Below are 16762 nucleotides of genomic sequence, written 5' to 3'. Positions count from 1 at the left end.
TGATTTCAATAAGTAGTTAGAAACACCAAAAACAAAACCTGAAAATGAAATGAAACAAGAAATGAAAATTCAATAAGCCTAATAATAACTCAGAGTTCAATCAGGTAGGAGACTTGAAGACAAGGTAGAGGAGCTGGATGGCTCAGTCAAAGAAAATAATAAATTGAAACAAAAATGCACCATGCAAGTTAAAAGTAAAAGTCATGTTCCATCTGTATGTTCTGTACTTCTTTGAAATATTATAATTTTCGAGACAGTAACTCACTCTGGAGAACTTTATTAGAAAGGTGGATAATCATTATCATCACTATGCAAATAAAACCACACTAAAAAGTCAACCTTACCCTTCCCTCACAGACCTCCACTATTGCCACTCAAATATTCAGAATTACACTCTTAGGAATGTTGACTTGGGGGAAGATATTTCAGGAACTCAGGATTAGAAAGGAAATAGGTGTGTGTCTAAGGAAGTCAGTGATCAGTCAGCCCATTGCTAACAGCCTAGTTCTGAATTCATCCTGTGCTGTCAGGTGTTGATGTTGTGCTTGTACTAAAGTTTGTCTTCTGGGAAGCATACTGAATGTGCTTTTACAGAAAACACAGAAACATTCCTTTTGAAAACTCCTTGGTGAATGTAGAAGCTTGTGTCTGTCTAAAACACAGAAAATAAGCAATGTAAATGGCCACCGCCCTAAACAAGTCAGTAACAACATGCCATCTATGGCTCAGGGAATATGGAGGAAGAGATGGTGGGAAGGAAATAAGAAGGAGAAGAGGAGGAAGGATCATGACATGCCACAGACTCATAATCAGTAACCCAGAACAACTGTACTCACCTGCATTGGCCTCACTCAAGATCAGTCTTAGCCACAATCATTCTAGGAAGGAGAGAGGCTAAAGGCCCCACCCTTTAGCTCTCAACTGTGGATATGGACAGATTTTAGGAGAAGGGGAATCACTGTCTTTAGTTCTGTGTCTTCTGGTGAGCCCAGTAGGCTCCGACACATAGCTCCAAACCTACTTGCTCAAAGATGGCCTTGACTAATCTTGGTAGGTCAAAACCAAAATGAATAGACATAAACATGAGAGAAGGGTAGGGAAATAGAGAGAAGGATGTGTATGGGCCAGGACTGTAGGGAGTAAGGGATAAGAATGTGCAATAAACCATGTCTATCATGTGAAATGGCAAAAAAAGATAATACAAGTAAAAAAAAATTCATTTTGCCACTTTCTCTTCCTCTTCTTTGATATCAGGTAATATTAACTTCATAAAGAATTGGAATCCTTGCCTTCATTTTACATCAAGGAATATTTTAAATAGTTTCACTATCAGTTATTCCCTGAAATTCTGACATAATTCTGAGAGGAATCAATCTGCATCTAGGGTCTTCTTTTTAATCAGGGAGCATTTATTTCTGCTTCAGTGTTGTTGATGCTTATAAACCTCTCAAAGTAGTTCATGTTGGTGTAATTTTGGTGGGTGGTATGAATCAGAATATTTGATCATTTCTTTTAGCTTTTCCTAGTTTAGTTCCATGAAGGCTTTAAAGTCAGCAGGCATCAGATATGCTTGTACATTCATGATTCCTGATTAGGCTGTGCAGCTAGCTTGGGTACTTCTCAAGTCATGTTGACAAAGAATCCTGAATACACAGATACCAGGGAGATGCAGACAAAATCTCCTTAAAGTTTCCATCTCACCCCAGTCATAATGGCCATCACCAAGATAAATAACAAATTCTGACATGAATGTGAGGAAAGGAACACTGTTACACACTCCTTGTTGGCATGTAAACTAGAGCACCCATTTTGGAAAGGATTCTCTATTATTCTCAAAACAGTAGAAATAGAACTATCCTACATACTATATTGTTTATCACTTTATCCATTGATTCTTTTATGATTGTTGCCTGCAGTTCTCTGTGTACACTCATGCCCATCTGCATAGGCTCAGGAAGAGACTCCAGAATTACACAAGACCCTTTAGAGTTTTAGCTAGGAAATACATTTATCATGATTATAATCAGGACCAGATTTCTCTGGTGTGTTCTGAGGTTTAAGCTGTGTTGTCATGATCATAGCAGGTAAACAAACAGGCATCCCAGCTCTGCAGGGAGGTGAGCACACAGAAATATAAATGCCTCTAGAGATAGGGGTCTGTCCTTAAAGCACAGGGTTCATTCTGAGCCCATGGACACCTTTCATACGACAGGACTGCTTATTTCACATTGTGGTAAGTTCTATTGTTTCTCTTCATATGGAAAAACAATATCACTATATAATAGATTCTGAGCCGGGCCGTAGTGGCGCACGCCTGTAATCCCAGCACTCGGGAGGCAGAGCCAGGCAGATCTCTGTGAGTTCGAGACCAGCCTGGTCTATCAAGTGTGCTACACCCACAGCTGTAACACCTGTGTAGCTGTAGCAAGTATGCCGCTGCGCTGGGGCCCAGCAGCTGAAGGGTTGAGGTTGGAGCTTCCTGGAGCATGGCCTCAAGCGGTTCCCCCACAATCAGCAATCGTCATGCAGCCTGAGGATCCCAGGAAGCCCTGGAGAACGAAATGGCCTTGATGACAGTCCTTGTTGGCACTAATCACGATCTTTCTCTGTATGTCTTATCTGTGTGTTCTCCAGTTAACAACACGACGAGTACAGGTTGGCACCAACATGACTGACCCAGGTCACCTGTACCCGGAGCACCTCCATTTATCAGACCAGTGTATAAGGAAGCTCAAAAGACTTCCTCAAATACATCTCTGGGGTCGTTCCTGTTTAGAGTAGAGCAGCGCGAGCTCTTGTCAGAAACAGCCAGAAAGCCCAAAAATGAAAGTAAAAATAAAAATGTTACGAGGGAATAAACATAGCATGCCAGACCCTTCTAGAGAGAAAGAGTTAGAGAAAATTCCCCAGCACACACTTCCCGGGGGGTATACACAGTACTTCTTAAGAGGGAGCTGGTGGGCAGCCCCTAGGTGGACCCCCGAAGGTGGAAGTTACCTAGAGCCGCTCCCATATACAGGAAGTTATGATAAAGTTGGGAACAGATGGGTAAATTATAAAGAACGGCTTGGAAAGCAAATGGGTATATGATAGTAAAATATACCCCAGGCTGGCAAGAGTTTGGCTCCCACAGATGTGGTCACTGGCGCGAGACAGATTTCACAAAATTCTGAGATCATGCCCTCAGACAATAGCCACAATGAACTCCCGCTGCGGAAGTGATACACAAAAATAGATATGAATGTCTCTTGTTATTGTTTCTTGCTGATTCTGAGTAATTGTAAAAAATAATGGTCTGATGTAACCCCCTGCCAAGTTCCTCGATTGTAAAAGTATATAAGCATTGCCTATACAGAAGTAAAATTGCAGCAGTACATCAACATATCATGTGTCTGTCTGTCATTCTCCTCGCCAATTCCTGACTTCTCCTTGAGCCTTCTCCCTGGTTCTCCCGCAGTGGTGGTCTCCCTCTGGGTGGTCTGCGGCACAAGTGAGTTCCAGGAAAGGCGTAAAGCTACACAGAGAAACCCTGTCTCGAAAAAAAAAATAGATTCTTGATATGTGCATGGATTAAACACATTAGTGACTAACTCCATGTCATAAATAATTAATCCTAGTGGAGTCAAGTAAAGAAATAAAAGCATTTTCCCTTGGAGTCACTGAACTAAGAATAAGTCCAGATTTGAATTCTAAACTTGAAGCTCCATGTCCCTTCCATCCTCTGGATGTCTCTTCCATGAGTCTGAATCTGTGCTTCCCTGAAGGCTGTCTTGTGAATCTATTCCTGTGTGTCTGGATGCTATCTGTGTGTGTGTCGGTCTATCTGTCTGTGCACTCTGTATGTGCCTGTCTGTCAATAACAAAGTATTTTTCTCTGTGTTTACTGAATGGCATAGAAAGCATCATGGGATAGGAATGAAAAATCCTCAACATACACTAAACCTCGTAGAACTGGAATTATGGATGGTTATGACCCACCACTTGGGTGCTATGAAATGAATCCTGGTCCTCTACAAGAGCATAAAGGACTCTTAAATCCCAAGCCATCTCTCCAGGCCCCAAGTAACATTCCCAAAGCCAGAGTTTTATAAGTTTACACAGTCTCAATATATGACATTCCCAGAAAAAAAGAAAAAAATGAAACTAATCTCAAATGTATTTAGTGGAGAAGCAGCCATTTCCCCTGTTGCTCTGCTCTGAGACTGTGTCTCAAACTATGACTAGACCTCTTGCCCTTTCAAATCAGGGTGTCAAAAATGCTCATGTAAATTACATTAATATTAGCAACAAATACTTGGGACAAAAAAAAAAAAAAGAGCGAGAACATATACACACAGTGTTAGTAGGAATCCAATTTATTGTACCCCCAATGCAAGTCAACATGGAGCTCCTTGAAAAGAAAACAAATGAAAAATGAGGCTGGGTAGGATGGTGCTCACCTTAATCCCAGCACTGGAGAGACAGAGCCAGGTGGAGTTCTATTAGTTGGAGGCCACCCTCGTATGCATGAAGAGTTGCAGATCAGCCAGGGATACACTGGGAAAGTGAAATTAAAGTAGATATTTTCCACAAACTATTCACTCCAAATCTAACACAAAACACTAGACTGAATGAATTTAAATAACAAAAAAATATGGCTTGCAAATATCTTGGGGGGAGGTACTTAGAAGAACATTATATTTAATAGTGAACTTTGCACACTTCAGCACTGGGACTGTCACTGAGTCAATGCACCAGGGATAGCTGCATGACCACACAGAGCCTCAGTGAGGAAGATGATGACTATCTTGACCATCAAAGAGATGACACACATTGTCTCAGACAGGGAAAAATCCAAGACAGAACAGGAGAAAGGCTGATCCTTGGGAGATGATTTCCTGGCCCAGCCAATAACCAAGCTGTCAAAGAACAAATCAATGCCAGCCCCTGATCCCTGATCCAACCACACCAACTGTGTCAGCTGAAATACTAATAAACTGACATGCTGGAGAAGGGAACCACTGCAGGGGGGGCTGTTTATGTGTGACCTCTGGTCAACAAAGGAGCCAGGAGGACAGGGGTCTGATAAGATGGCTGGTAAAGGAGAGAATCAAAAGTAGAGAAATAAGGACTACCTTGGTGGTCTGCATTATTTTAGTCTCAAAGATTTAGCTCTTCTCACTTCAGATTTTAAGAACACCAAGTGCTGAAAGAGAAGAAATCTTTTAAAAGATCAATCATGAATGTGGATAGTGATAAGGAAGATAAGAGGCCACAGTTTTAAAAGGGAACAGACAATCCAACACAAAACTCTTAAAACACAAAAAGAAGAATACTGACCAATGATAAAATGTACTGTTTGCTAGAAGGCTATTTGTCAGCATGGTTCATTTTACTCAACAATTTCCTAGAAATTGACACAATCACTAATAGAATAAGGGGGAGAAAGTAGACAGAAAAGCTGAGATATTTTAACATTCAATATTTAGTGACAAATAATGAGAAAGAAGACCATGAACAACACAGAAAATGAATAATGCCCAGAGGCCCTACAGAGAATCGTCCACACAACAGACGATGCCGAGTCTTCCCTAACTCCAAGGAGCATTCTCCAGTGTGGAAAAGACTTTGAAAGAGAACTCAGGTTTTCGAGCCTAGCAAAGATCAATGCTTGAAATTTTTATTTTTGTACCTGACTGGAATGCAAACATCAACAACAGAAAGAAAATAAAATATATAAATGACAAGTGAAAACTGGTGCATTACTAGCATGTTTATATTTAAAAATAAGATAATATAAAAGGTGAGTACACCATTACCCTCAGGCAAAGGAAGACATAAAAACAGAACTAGAAAATTGAGCTGTTTAAATGTTAGAAACAGATCTGAGTGTCTCAAAAATGGCAAGGTAAAATTTTTTTCTTGTCTGGAAGCAAGCATAGCTGTGAGAAATCAACCATGCAAACACATTCAGCAAGGGTCCCTTTAGGACTTCATTCCTAAAAGAAAAGGGGCTACACTTTCAGTGGTCAGAGCTCACCTCACATACTTATGGATGGCTAAGTTTAAACAATACAGTTGACAACACAAACAAAATTTTGAGCATTAAATGAAATCCTTCTTGAATATTTTGTGTTCAGAAATGTTGTTGACCCTGAGGAATTTGAAATTTTCCCAATCAGCTCAATTTTTTTTAAATGGATTGTGTATTATTTCACTTTTTGGCATAAAAGACAGTTACCTTCTGTTTACATTTCCCACGCATATTTGTATATTTCCAACTGTCTGGTGAATTCCAGGAGTGGTGGTGCACGCCTTTAAATCCAGCACTCTGAAGGCAGAAGCAGGTGGATCTCTCTCAGTCCAGATCAGCCTGTATACAGTATTCCAAGGCAGACAGGGATACTCAGTGAGGCCCTCCTCAGAAAACATAAACGTCTGAGGGTTGGAGAGGCAGCTCAGTGGTTAAAGTACTGGCTGTTCTTCCAGAGGACCCCGGTTCTATTCCTAGCACCCACAGGGCAAGTCACAGTCATTTCTTAATCAAGTCCTGGGGATCTGTTGCACTTTTCTGATGTCTGTAAGCACTGCATTCAAATGGTCCAAAGATGTTCCTTGCAAAAACCCCAGAAACACCCAAATGCATAAAATAAAAATAAATAAATCACTGTATAAACAACCTAGTGGAACCATCTCTGGTGATGTTATCACTTCCTTTATCATATCTGTAAAAAGAAAAAGAAGTATATTTTATTTATTTGGATTTAACAGATGAACCTGAGCTCAATGCAGCCTTGGTTTTACAGTGACTAACTAGTCTAACACACTGCGGCCGGATACCTCAATTTTTTAATTAAGAAATTTTTCATGCATTTTACATACAAATCACAGATCTCCCTTTCTTCCCTCCTCCCACACTCCTCAGTTTTCTCCCCCAAACCCACCCTCCATTCCCTCCTCCTAAAAGGCAAGGCATCCCACGGGGAGTCAACAGAGCCTGGTATATTCTTTTGAGGCAGGTCCAAGTCCTTCCTCCTGCATCAAGGCTTTGCAAGGTGTCCCACCATAGGTAATGGGCTCCAAAAAGCCAGCTCATGCACCAGGGATGGATCCTGATCCTGCTGCCAGGGGGCTCCTTAAGCAGCTCAAGCTACACAACTGTCTGGATTATGTAGAGGGCCTTGTCCAGTCCCATGGAGGATCCACAGCTGTTGATCTAAAGTTCTTGAGTTCCCACAAGCTTGGTTTGGTTGTCTATGTAAGTTTCCCCATCATAATCTTGATGCCCCTTGCTCATACAATCCCTCTTTACTCTCTTCGACTGGACTCCTGGAGCTCTGCCTGTTGCATGGCTGTGGATCTCTGCATCTGCTTCCATCAGTTACTGGGTCTATGATGACAGTCAGGGCATTCACCAATCTGATGACCAGGGTAAGCCAGCTGAGGCACCTTCTCCACTATTGCTAGTAGTCTAAGCTGGGGTCATCCTTGTGGTTTCCTGGGAACTTCCCTAACACCAGGTTTCTCCCTATCCCCATGATGTCTCCCTCTGTCAAGGTATCTCTTCCATTGCTCTCCCACTCCATCCCAGTTCCAGCTCAACCATCCTGTTCCCTTATGTTCTGATACCCCAACCCCAACCCTCCTTTCTCCCTCATGCCCAGTTTACTCATGGAGATCTCATCTATTTCCCCATCCCAGGGCATTCCATTCATCTGCCTTTTGGTCTTCCTTGTTAGCTAGCTTCTCTGGAGCTGTGGGTTGTAACCTGGATATCCTTTGCTTTATATCTAGTGTCCATTTATGAGTGAGTACATACCATATTTGTCTTCCTGAGTCTGGGTTAACTCACTCAAGATGATATTTTCTGGTCCAATCCATTTGCTTGCAAATTTTATGATGTCATTCTTTTTAATGCTGAGTAGTACTTCATTGTATATATCTTCCACATCTTCTTTATCCATTCTTTGGTTGAGGGGCATCTATGTTGTTTCCAGGTTCTGGTTATTATGAATAATGCTGATATGAACATAGTTGAGCAAGTGTCCTTGTGGTATGATTGCGCATCCCTTGGGTATATGCCCAAGAGTGGTATCCCTGGATTTTGAGGCTACCTCAGTTTTCAATGTTACTAATTGTTCTGTAGTATGGAGGGGAGGGGTCAACCCCAGGGACCCACACATACTAGGCCAGTGCTTTACAAACCATGTACCTCATTATTCTTGCTAGCAATAGTTGAAGTTTTTGCTCACAAACCTTCTGTCTGCCTCCTGTATCTATCTACAGTGGAAGCACCAGCCTATGTGTCCTTGTAGTCAGGAGAAAGTAGAGCACACGCAGAGAAGGCAGACAACCTTCCCTGTATAATCCCCATATAATGAGGCTACAGAGTGGAAATGGGGAAAGCTCTGAGGAGAATGGAAATGACATTTAAACAGAAAAAATTCCTGTTCTTCTCGTAGGGAACGGGGCCAGGCTGAAGAGATTGCTCAGTGCTTAAGAGTACTTGTGGCTCTTAACCAAGGACTTAGGTTCAATTCACAGCACCTACATGGTGGCTCACAGCTGCTCATGATTTCAGATCTAGAGATCCAATGCCTTCTTTTGCCCTCCAGATGTACCAGGCATACATGTGACACATAAACATACATACAGACAAAAAATACACCTTAAAAGTTTTTAAATGAAGGGAAAGGGAGTAATTATTGGAGAAAGTGAAAAAAGAGGAGAAACAAGTTGTTCTGGAAAGGAAAACCTATTTATTCCCACCTCTCTATCATTCCAGGCTTGCCTCTTACTCCTTCCACAAATCAGAAGGTCCAGCCTGGGGAGAAAGTACCATGCTAAAGGAGTTATGTAGATCTGGAATAAAGAACCGGGAATGCATGTTAGCATGGCAGGCTGCTTGTAATTAAGTATGGGAATCCAGAAAAAGTTCCTTTGTAATGTTGGAGGATATATCTTCAGCCTACAGGCCTAGAGTCTCTGGCATAATTTTCAATGAAGCAGGAAATTTGAAGGACTGTTCTGCAAAATGGCAAAGTTTGTCAGTTTCTTATGTCCTACAAAATGTATGGCAGTTTCTTCTGCAAAGCAGGAACATGAAGGACCATCCCACCTTGTTTTGGCAAAGTTCAGTGGTCACTATCCTATGGGTCTTGTATGTCCAGTTTATACAACATACTGTAAGGTAGTCCATCCAAGAGCAGTTTCTTACCCAAGTGACTAATCTTTTCCACATTGTAAGGAAGCTCCATAAACAAGGTTCTTTGATGGCCATCATCCTCTTGCTGCCAGGAGCAGACGTGTCTCATTGTCCAGAAAAGTCTAAGTTCTCAAAACACTTTAAATGCCAAATTTTGTATGTCTTTGAAGTATTTGAAGATTACCTACCTACTTGAAATATATCTTTGTATACCTAGAAAACTTCAGTAATATGACTGGAAGTTTGATTATCATAGATAACTATTAATCTGCATTATATGATACATTACAATTTTAACTGAGTTGCATAAGCATAACATAAACAAGAGTAGAAATATACATATAAAAAATTGACCTTAAATATGTATTAATAATACAAAATCCACATCAATGTAAAGTATTCTGAGGTTAACAGTTGCTTGTTTTAGAGTAAAGTGAATGTGCTGGAGACCTCAGAATTCCATAAGAAACATCATGTCAATAGTAAGGGTATAACAAAGGATTTTTTCCATAATCTGGCAATAAGCCAAGGAAATTATAAGGAAATGTACTACTTGTTCCTTCTACAATCAGACTCCATTACCAGCAGGATGTAACCCAAAGGGTTCTCAAAGCAATGAAATCTGGCAGATGGATGTGTTTCACTTTGCAGAATTTAGAAAACTGAAATATGTACACCACACCATTGTTACCTATTCAGGATTTCAATGGGCAACTGCTCTGAGTTCAGAAAAGGCTGATTCTGAAAACCACACATTTGCTAGAAGTTATGGCCATCATGGGTATACCTGCACAAATTAAAATTAACAATGCTCTTGCATATGTCTCTGGTAAAGTGAAACAGTTTTTTGTTTATTACAACATAAAGCATATTATAGGTATACCACATAAATCCTACAGGCCAAGCATTTATAGAATGATCAAATAGAACTCTAATGGACACGCAAAATAAAACAAAAACCCCCAGAAATAGGTTATATACTGCTCTATCAACTTGAATTTTCTCAGTGCTAATGAGCAAGGAACAACAGCTGCAGGGAGACAATGGATAATAGGGAAAAAAAACCTACAGAATTAAATCAGCCAATATACTTTAAAGATGTGCTCACCTCAGAATGGAAACCAGGATATGTACTACGTTGGGGACAAGGTTTTGCTTTTGTTTCTTCAGGAGAAGGAAATCTATGGATACCATCAAAACTGATAAAGTTTCAATTTGAACAAGAGAGACCTCTTAATTGGAAGAGGTGATAGTTCATCAACCAGCATGACCATCCAATTAAAATTAAATTATACCACTAATTAATGCTTTTCATATAATCAGATATAACTTGCTAAAAGGGAACCTCCCCAAAGCTAGGCTTGGGGAAGGGTTTTTGGTTTTGTTTTTCAGGAGAATGAAGGCTAAAGAATCTGAAGAACACTGGACAAATGAGGCATCTGAAGAAAAAGTACATATGATCCAGAAAAAATGTCCAAGGAGAAAGAGTAAATTGGCCTATTGGCATATCACATAAAATTTCATTAGTCTTCCTAAATGTTTGTTTCTGCTGTTCTCTACAGACATTTAACACAAATGGTCTTTATGTAGTCCCAGTTCAATTAAAAATTAAAGCTGGCTTTGGAATTGGAGAATGGCTCTCTCCTTCTCTAAACCTAAGCATGCTTGATAAAAGAAAATACAATTCTCTGTATTATGTTGGAAGAGCCATCTGATGTGGGACAGAAGAAAACCAAAATTAAGGGACTATTCTATTGCACTAACCTCATAATTATTTGATTCTATTTTGATTCTTTCAAACTTTTCTGAAGGTATGAATTTTATATCAAAATTTATAAGATATATATATATATTAACTTTTCATGATATTAATGGGCATATAAACTACTAATTAATTCTTGAAAAAAGGCTTCATCTAGCTGCCTGTACATGTTTTTGTGTTTCAGTCTCTATTAGTTTTCTGTAGGGAATCATGACCACACCTAACAGCAAATCTGAAGCCTCCAAAAAGATGATAGGACCCCATAACAACGATTCCATTAGGATGATGGTAATACCACTGAGCGGACAAACACCACCCAAAGATTGGACTACAAGCTATGCAGGACAGTTTCGAGATGGCTAGCTGAAAGGATCCAGCCTCACAGATTACTGGAGCAAGGCCGTGAGATAAGCCCTGCACTTCTGCATTATGCTGAGACTGGACAACAAATGATACAGCTACCTTTCCCAGGACTTGATAATTAACCCAATTTTTTTCTTTTCAGGATCCCCTAAGGATGCCTCCACCCCAAAACAGCAGGAAGTAATTTTAAAAACACAGCGCCCACATTCCCAAGAGGTAGGGGTGGGTGGCTTTTGGTCTTTCAGTGGGTTTTGGATAATTGTCATTGTTTAGGATGGTTGGTTACAAGTTGTTATTATTAATGGTGAGGAAAAAGACTAAACAAAGGAGATTAAAGGTTCTTGTTTGAAAAGAAAAAAGAGCATATAGATAAGAGCTCGATTATTGAATCTACTCTGAAAAAAAGATATAGAAATGAAAGAATAAAGGTAGATTATTGTATCTACTCTGAAAAGAAAAAACAGAGGATACAGATATGATACAGATAAAAAAGTAGATTATTGAATCAACTTTTTGAAGGCAACTACTAGTTTTAAATATTTTACATTGGATTGGATTCTTGTATATCGCGTACAAATTATGTATATTGATACCAATTTGAGATTGATTTTGTTAGAAAATACTGCATGTATATTTCTAATCTTATTCAAAATATTGTATCTATACAGTTCATTTAACAATGTAATGTAATTTGCCAATCCTTGAAAGTTATTATTACCAACTATTTCAGATATAAAGAAACGTAGGGGAGTTGGGGATTTAGCTCAGTGGTAGAGCGCTTGCCTATCAAGCGCAAGGCCCTGGGTTCAATCCTCAGCTCCAAAAAAAAAAAAAAGAAAGAAAGAAAGAAAGAAAGAAAAAATGTAAGGTAGTATTTGTCATTAAAATCGAACTTGTAGTCATATTAGGTATGTTTTCAAGGCTAAGCAGAATATATTTTAGATAGGTCATCTTCAAACACTTCAGAGATCTGCATTTAAGATGTTTTAATAACATAGACTTCTTTCTTTGTTTTATGACTATGATACATGTCTGCTCCTAGCAGCACCAATCTACTTCAGAGGAAATGATGGGCATTCAAGAAACTCCATATGGAGTTTACTTTCATTGCAGCAAAAGTTACCACTGGGCAAGAAAGTGCCCTCACATTGACTGCCAACAGTATGCTATCCAAAATGGACAAGCAGGACACAAAACAAAGGACTGCCGATCCTTGCCAAGACAAGGTAGAAAGGCTCTTTAGAAAACTATACTTCACAAATGAGTCTGTCAGATGTGCTAAGCCTGTAGGCCGAAGATGATGCCCCAATGTTGCAGAGAAACCTTGGGTGACTGTCCAGGTAGTTGGCTGGTTCTGTCAACTCACATTTTTTGGAAGTCACTTGTCAGCACTTCCTGTTTTACTAGGTAATACTATTTCCTTTCTTGGGTCTCGGAGGGAGTTGAACATAAGATAGTTATAGTTACAGTTTTCTGTGTTAACAATTCAGAAAAGAAACTCACTAAGCAGTGTAAAATGTATAAACTTTAAAGGCATTACAAGATTGTTTTCTGTTGGTAATACAAAATAGGATAGAAAGTGAATTAGGTACATTTTGGACTGAGAAAAATAGGATGGATAATGTAATATTTTCACTGAATTTGTCAAATGCAAATGGACTACATATTGTTGATGTATTTATTGTTTATATATTGTGTACAGTTATTGTACTTATTATAATTTTTCTTATATTAGTTATAACTTTTTAAATTTAGACAAAAAAGGGGGGAAATGTGGTGATATTTTATCTGTGTCCCCCAATAAATTTTATCTGAGAATCAGAGAAAAAAGCCAGCCATTATAGTAAACATAGAGGTCAGAAAGTAGTAGCACATGCCTTTAGTCCTATCACTCAGGAGGCACCAATTCATGTGGATCTCTGTGAGTTCAAGGTCACACTGGGAACAGGGCCAGGTGTGGCGGCACATGCCATTAATTCCAACACTAGTTAAAGGTCTGGAGGTCTGTACAGACAGACAGGAAGTGACAGAGCTGGGTAGGAAGCAGAGGTGATGTAGCTGAGCAGAGAGAAAATGAGATGGCAGAACAGAGAGGCATGGGTGTACAGGAAGTAGGTCTCTTTGGTGGAGGATCTCCAAGCAGGTAAGAACGTGGCTGGCTTCTTCCTGCTTTTCTGATTTCTGATTTCTCAGCTTTTCACCCCAATACCTGGCTCCAGGTTTTTTATTAATAAGATGTTGTAGGATTTGTTCCATTTTTTTTGTTTATTTGTTTGTTTTTTGTTTTTTTTGAGACAGGGCTTCTCTGTGTAGCTTTGCGCCTTTCCTGGAACTCACTTGATAGCCCAGGCTGGCCTCGAACTCACAAGCTCCGCCTGCCTCTGCCTCCCAAGTGCTGGGATTAAAGGTGTGCGCCAACTGCCCAGCTAGGATTTGTTACATTTTAAAACTATTTTTAAAGGATTTTCTTTATCCTTTTGCTTTTTCTCTCAAGCCTACATATATATTAAATCATCTTGTAACCCGTTTTGTTCCATCTGAATCTTTATTGTGTATCTGTAATCTGTAATCTTTTTCTGAGCAGGTGAGTTTTTGGTTTTTTTTAAAGATTTATTTATTCATTATGTATACAGTGTTCTGCATGCACACATCCCTGCAGGCCAGAAGAGGGCGCCAGATCTCATTACAGATGGTAGGGAGCCACCATGTGGCTGCTGGGAATTGAACTCAGGACCTCTGGAAGAGCAGCCAGTGCTCTTAACCTCTGAGACATCTCTCCAGCCCCCACAGGTGAGTTTTTAAATTGCTAAGCTGCATCGCTGGGAAGAAAGTGTGGCTTTTGGCACTTCTCTGCTTGGCTTTTCAACACCACATACATACTAATAAGTTGTACTTACCACCCTAATTCTGGGATGCAGTATTAAGTAGCATGTAGCTGTGTTTTTAAGCATACAGGTGTGTTCTCTATCTTATACTCAGCAGCTGTGTGAAGCCACTTATTACCACGGCCCATGGGAAAGACTGCAGAAATCCAACATGCTGCATAACTCATGGTGGCTAGCAGCCAGCTCCATTTCGCAGACAGCTGTCCAGAGACGTATCTCTGCACTGCTACTAGCATGAGACTCTGAGATGAGGAAGACCAGTGTGGCTCCATTACTGTGCATTCAGAATGTTTTTAAGCTTTCTCAGTTCTATGTGGATCAATTCATGACAGTGGGCACCAAATGAAGTCAGAAGAATTTCTATGTTCCACAGTCGCTTGGTCCCATAAATACACAGAATCTTATATTACAAACTATTTGGTCTGTGGTTCAGGCTTATTGCTTACTAGCTGTTTTATCTTAAATTAATCAAATTCTACTATATGTATTGCCTTAGGTCTCGTGGCTTACCTGTTTCATTACATTTTGCTCAATGTCTCTCCTGACTACCTTCCTTCTCTCTGTATCATTTGGATTTCCCACCTGGCTACAACCTGTCTTGCCATAGGCCAGAGCAGCTTTTTTTATTAAATAATAGTAGCTACACATATTCACAGCATAGAGAAAGACCATCCCACTGCAAGTTATGAAGGTATACTTAGGTTAACAAAAATTAACTTAGAGATGTATGTCTAAATTGTAAAATCTGAATCTTTTTGTACTACTAATTTGTTGAAAGCAGTTAAAGACAATTAAGGCATAAAAATTAGTGGTCAAGGAGTTGGGGATTTAGCTCAGTGCTAGAGCGCTTGCCTAGCAAGTGCAAGGCCCTGGGTTTGGTCCTCAGCTCTGGAAAAAAAAAAAAAAATTAGTGGTCAATCACCTTTTTTTTGTTTGTTTGGTTTTTTGTTTTTTTGAGACAGGGTTTCTCTTTAGCTTTGGAGCCAGTCCTAGACTAGCTCTGTAGACCAGGCTGGCCTTGAACTCACAGAGATCCACCTGCTTCTGCCTCCCGAGTGCTGGGATTACAGGTGTGAAGAGAAACATATTAATTTTTTTTTCTGGAGCTGAGGACCAAACCCAGGGCCTTGTGCTTGCTAGGCAAGCACTCTACCACTGAGCTAAATCCCCAACAGTCAATCACCTTATAAATAAAAATTTTAATGTGTTCAAAACTAAGATTGTTGTCATAATAAATAAAAATATGACTTATTTGAAAAATCTTTGACCATCTAGTATGTTATCAAGGTTGAGCCTAAAACACATAACTAAAAACAAAGTTTTCTTAAACTAAGATTCATTTAATAGGTGGTTCCATTGTTAAATAACACATCCATTCACTAATATACTAACAACATTAGGAAAGTAAGAATATTTTGTCTTTTATTACTAAAACTTGACTTTTAAATTTATATTTTTGTACAACATAAAATAAATTAAAAAATAACAATGTACACAGGCCTACAATAAATTCAAAAAGAAAAAAGAATAAATTAAAATCAGAAGATCTTTGAAATCTTTCTTCTGGGTAATATGATTGCCAAAAAATACAAATACAATGATATGTTTCTCAAATTTCTGTGAAAGCCAAAGGGAGTTAAACAAAAATTACAGTAAATAAAATTATTTTTTAAAAAATTCCCTAAAATTTTTGTACAGCCTACAAATCTGTTATGTAACACTGCCTACAAAATGTACTAAAAACTAAAGCCTTCAAACAAGTTCTTTCTCCATGGAACTATGACAATTTAAAAAAAAAATTGTTTTGTTTTGTTTTTTGTTTTTTTTTGGGTTTGTCGAGACAGGGTTTCTCTGTAGCTTTGGAGCCTGTCCTGGACTAGCTCTATAGCTCAGGCTGGCCTCGAACTCACAGAGATCCACCTGCCTCTTCCTCCTGAGTGCTGGGATTACAGGCGTGTGCCACCACCGCCCAGCGACAATTAATTATTACTCAGACATTTTAATTTTCATTTAAAATATCAATTGGACTTGAAATTTCATGGTTACATGTAAAAACTCAATTGTTTTATCCTTCAGGATTCTCTGTGATTATTGCTCAGGCACTTCTAAATATCCTGTTACCTAATAAAAATCTTAAATTAAAATTGTTCTAAATTTTAAAGATTTCAAATCTTATAGCCTTAATTTTAAATCTTTTAAAAAATAATGTCCATTGTTAATTAAATAGACTTTGTCTTTTAATTTTATACTTATCCTTAGTCTGACAAATGATCAGACACTGACAACATAAGTAATTTAAAAACAAAAACAAAGTACCAGATGGCTCCTGCTATAAACCATCCAACTAGGACATATAAAGTCACAGGACAAATGAAACATCTAAAGGCAAATGACAAATCCATCAACAGGAGAGGCCCCAAGAAAAAGAGTAATTGATGACTTGGAAAAGATCAAATACCTAATTCATCAAGCTGAGACTGGGCAAATAAGGGCACAATATGGTGACCTAAAAATCATGCTGTTATATTTACTGACTATATTGCATATTAATTCTTGGCTTGTCAATGC

General features: G+C 39.0%; 1 protein-coding gene across 2 annotated transcripts in view; it reads right to left on the bottom strand.

Annotated features, from left to right (window-relative positions):
- Positions 1 to 4339: 4339 nt before the first annotated feature.
- Positions 4340 to 16762, bottom strand: part of LOC118576636 (zinc finger protein 160-like) — a 45257-nt gene continuing 32834 nt past the window's right edge. The window contains exons 5-6 of one of the 2 annotated variants that reach the window (XR_004943962.1): positions 6221 to 6704; positions 4340 to 4536 (exon numbers count right to left, since the gene is read on the bottom strand). Coding sequence is in view for 1 of the 2 variants with exons in the window: in XM_036176829.1 (XP_036032722.1) it covers positions 6523 to 6704 (182 nt within the window). In the remaining variant the exon portion in view is untranslated. Of the gene's footprint in view, positions 6705 to 16762 lie in introns of both variants that reach the window. The other variant, XM_036176829.1, reaches the window with a different exon arrangement.

Source organism: Onychomys torridus, unplaced genomic scaffold (assembly GCF_903995425.1).
Source record: "Onychomys torridus unplaced genomic scaffold, mOncTor1.1, whole genome shotgun sequence".
NCBI classification, from domain to species: Eukaryota; Metazoa; Chordata; class Mammalia; order Rodentia; family Cricetidae; genus Onychomys; species Onychomys torridus.
This window is presented reverse-complemented; position numbering and strand designations above follow the sequence as displayed.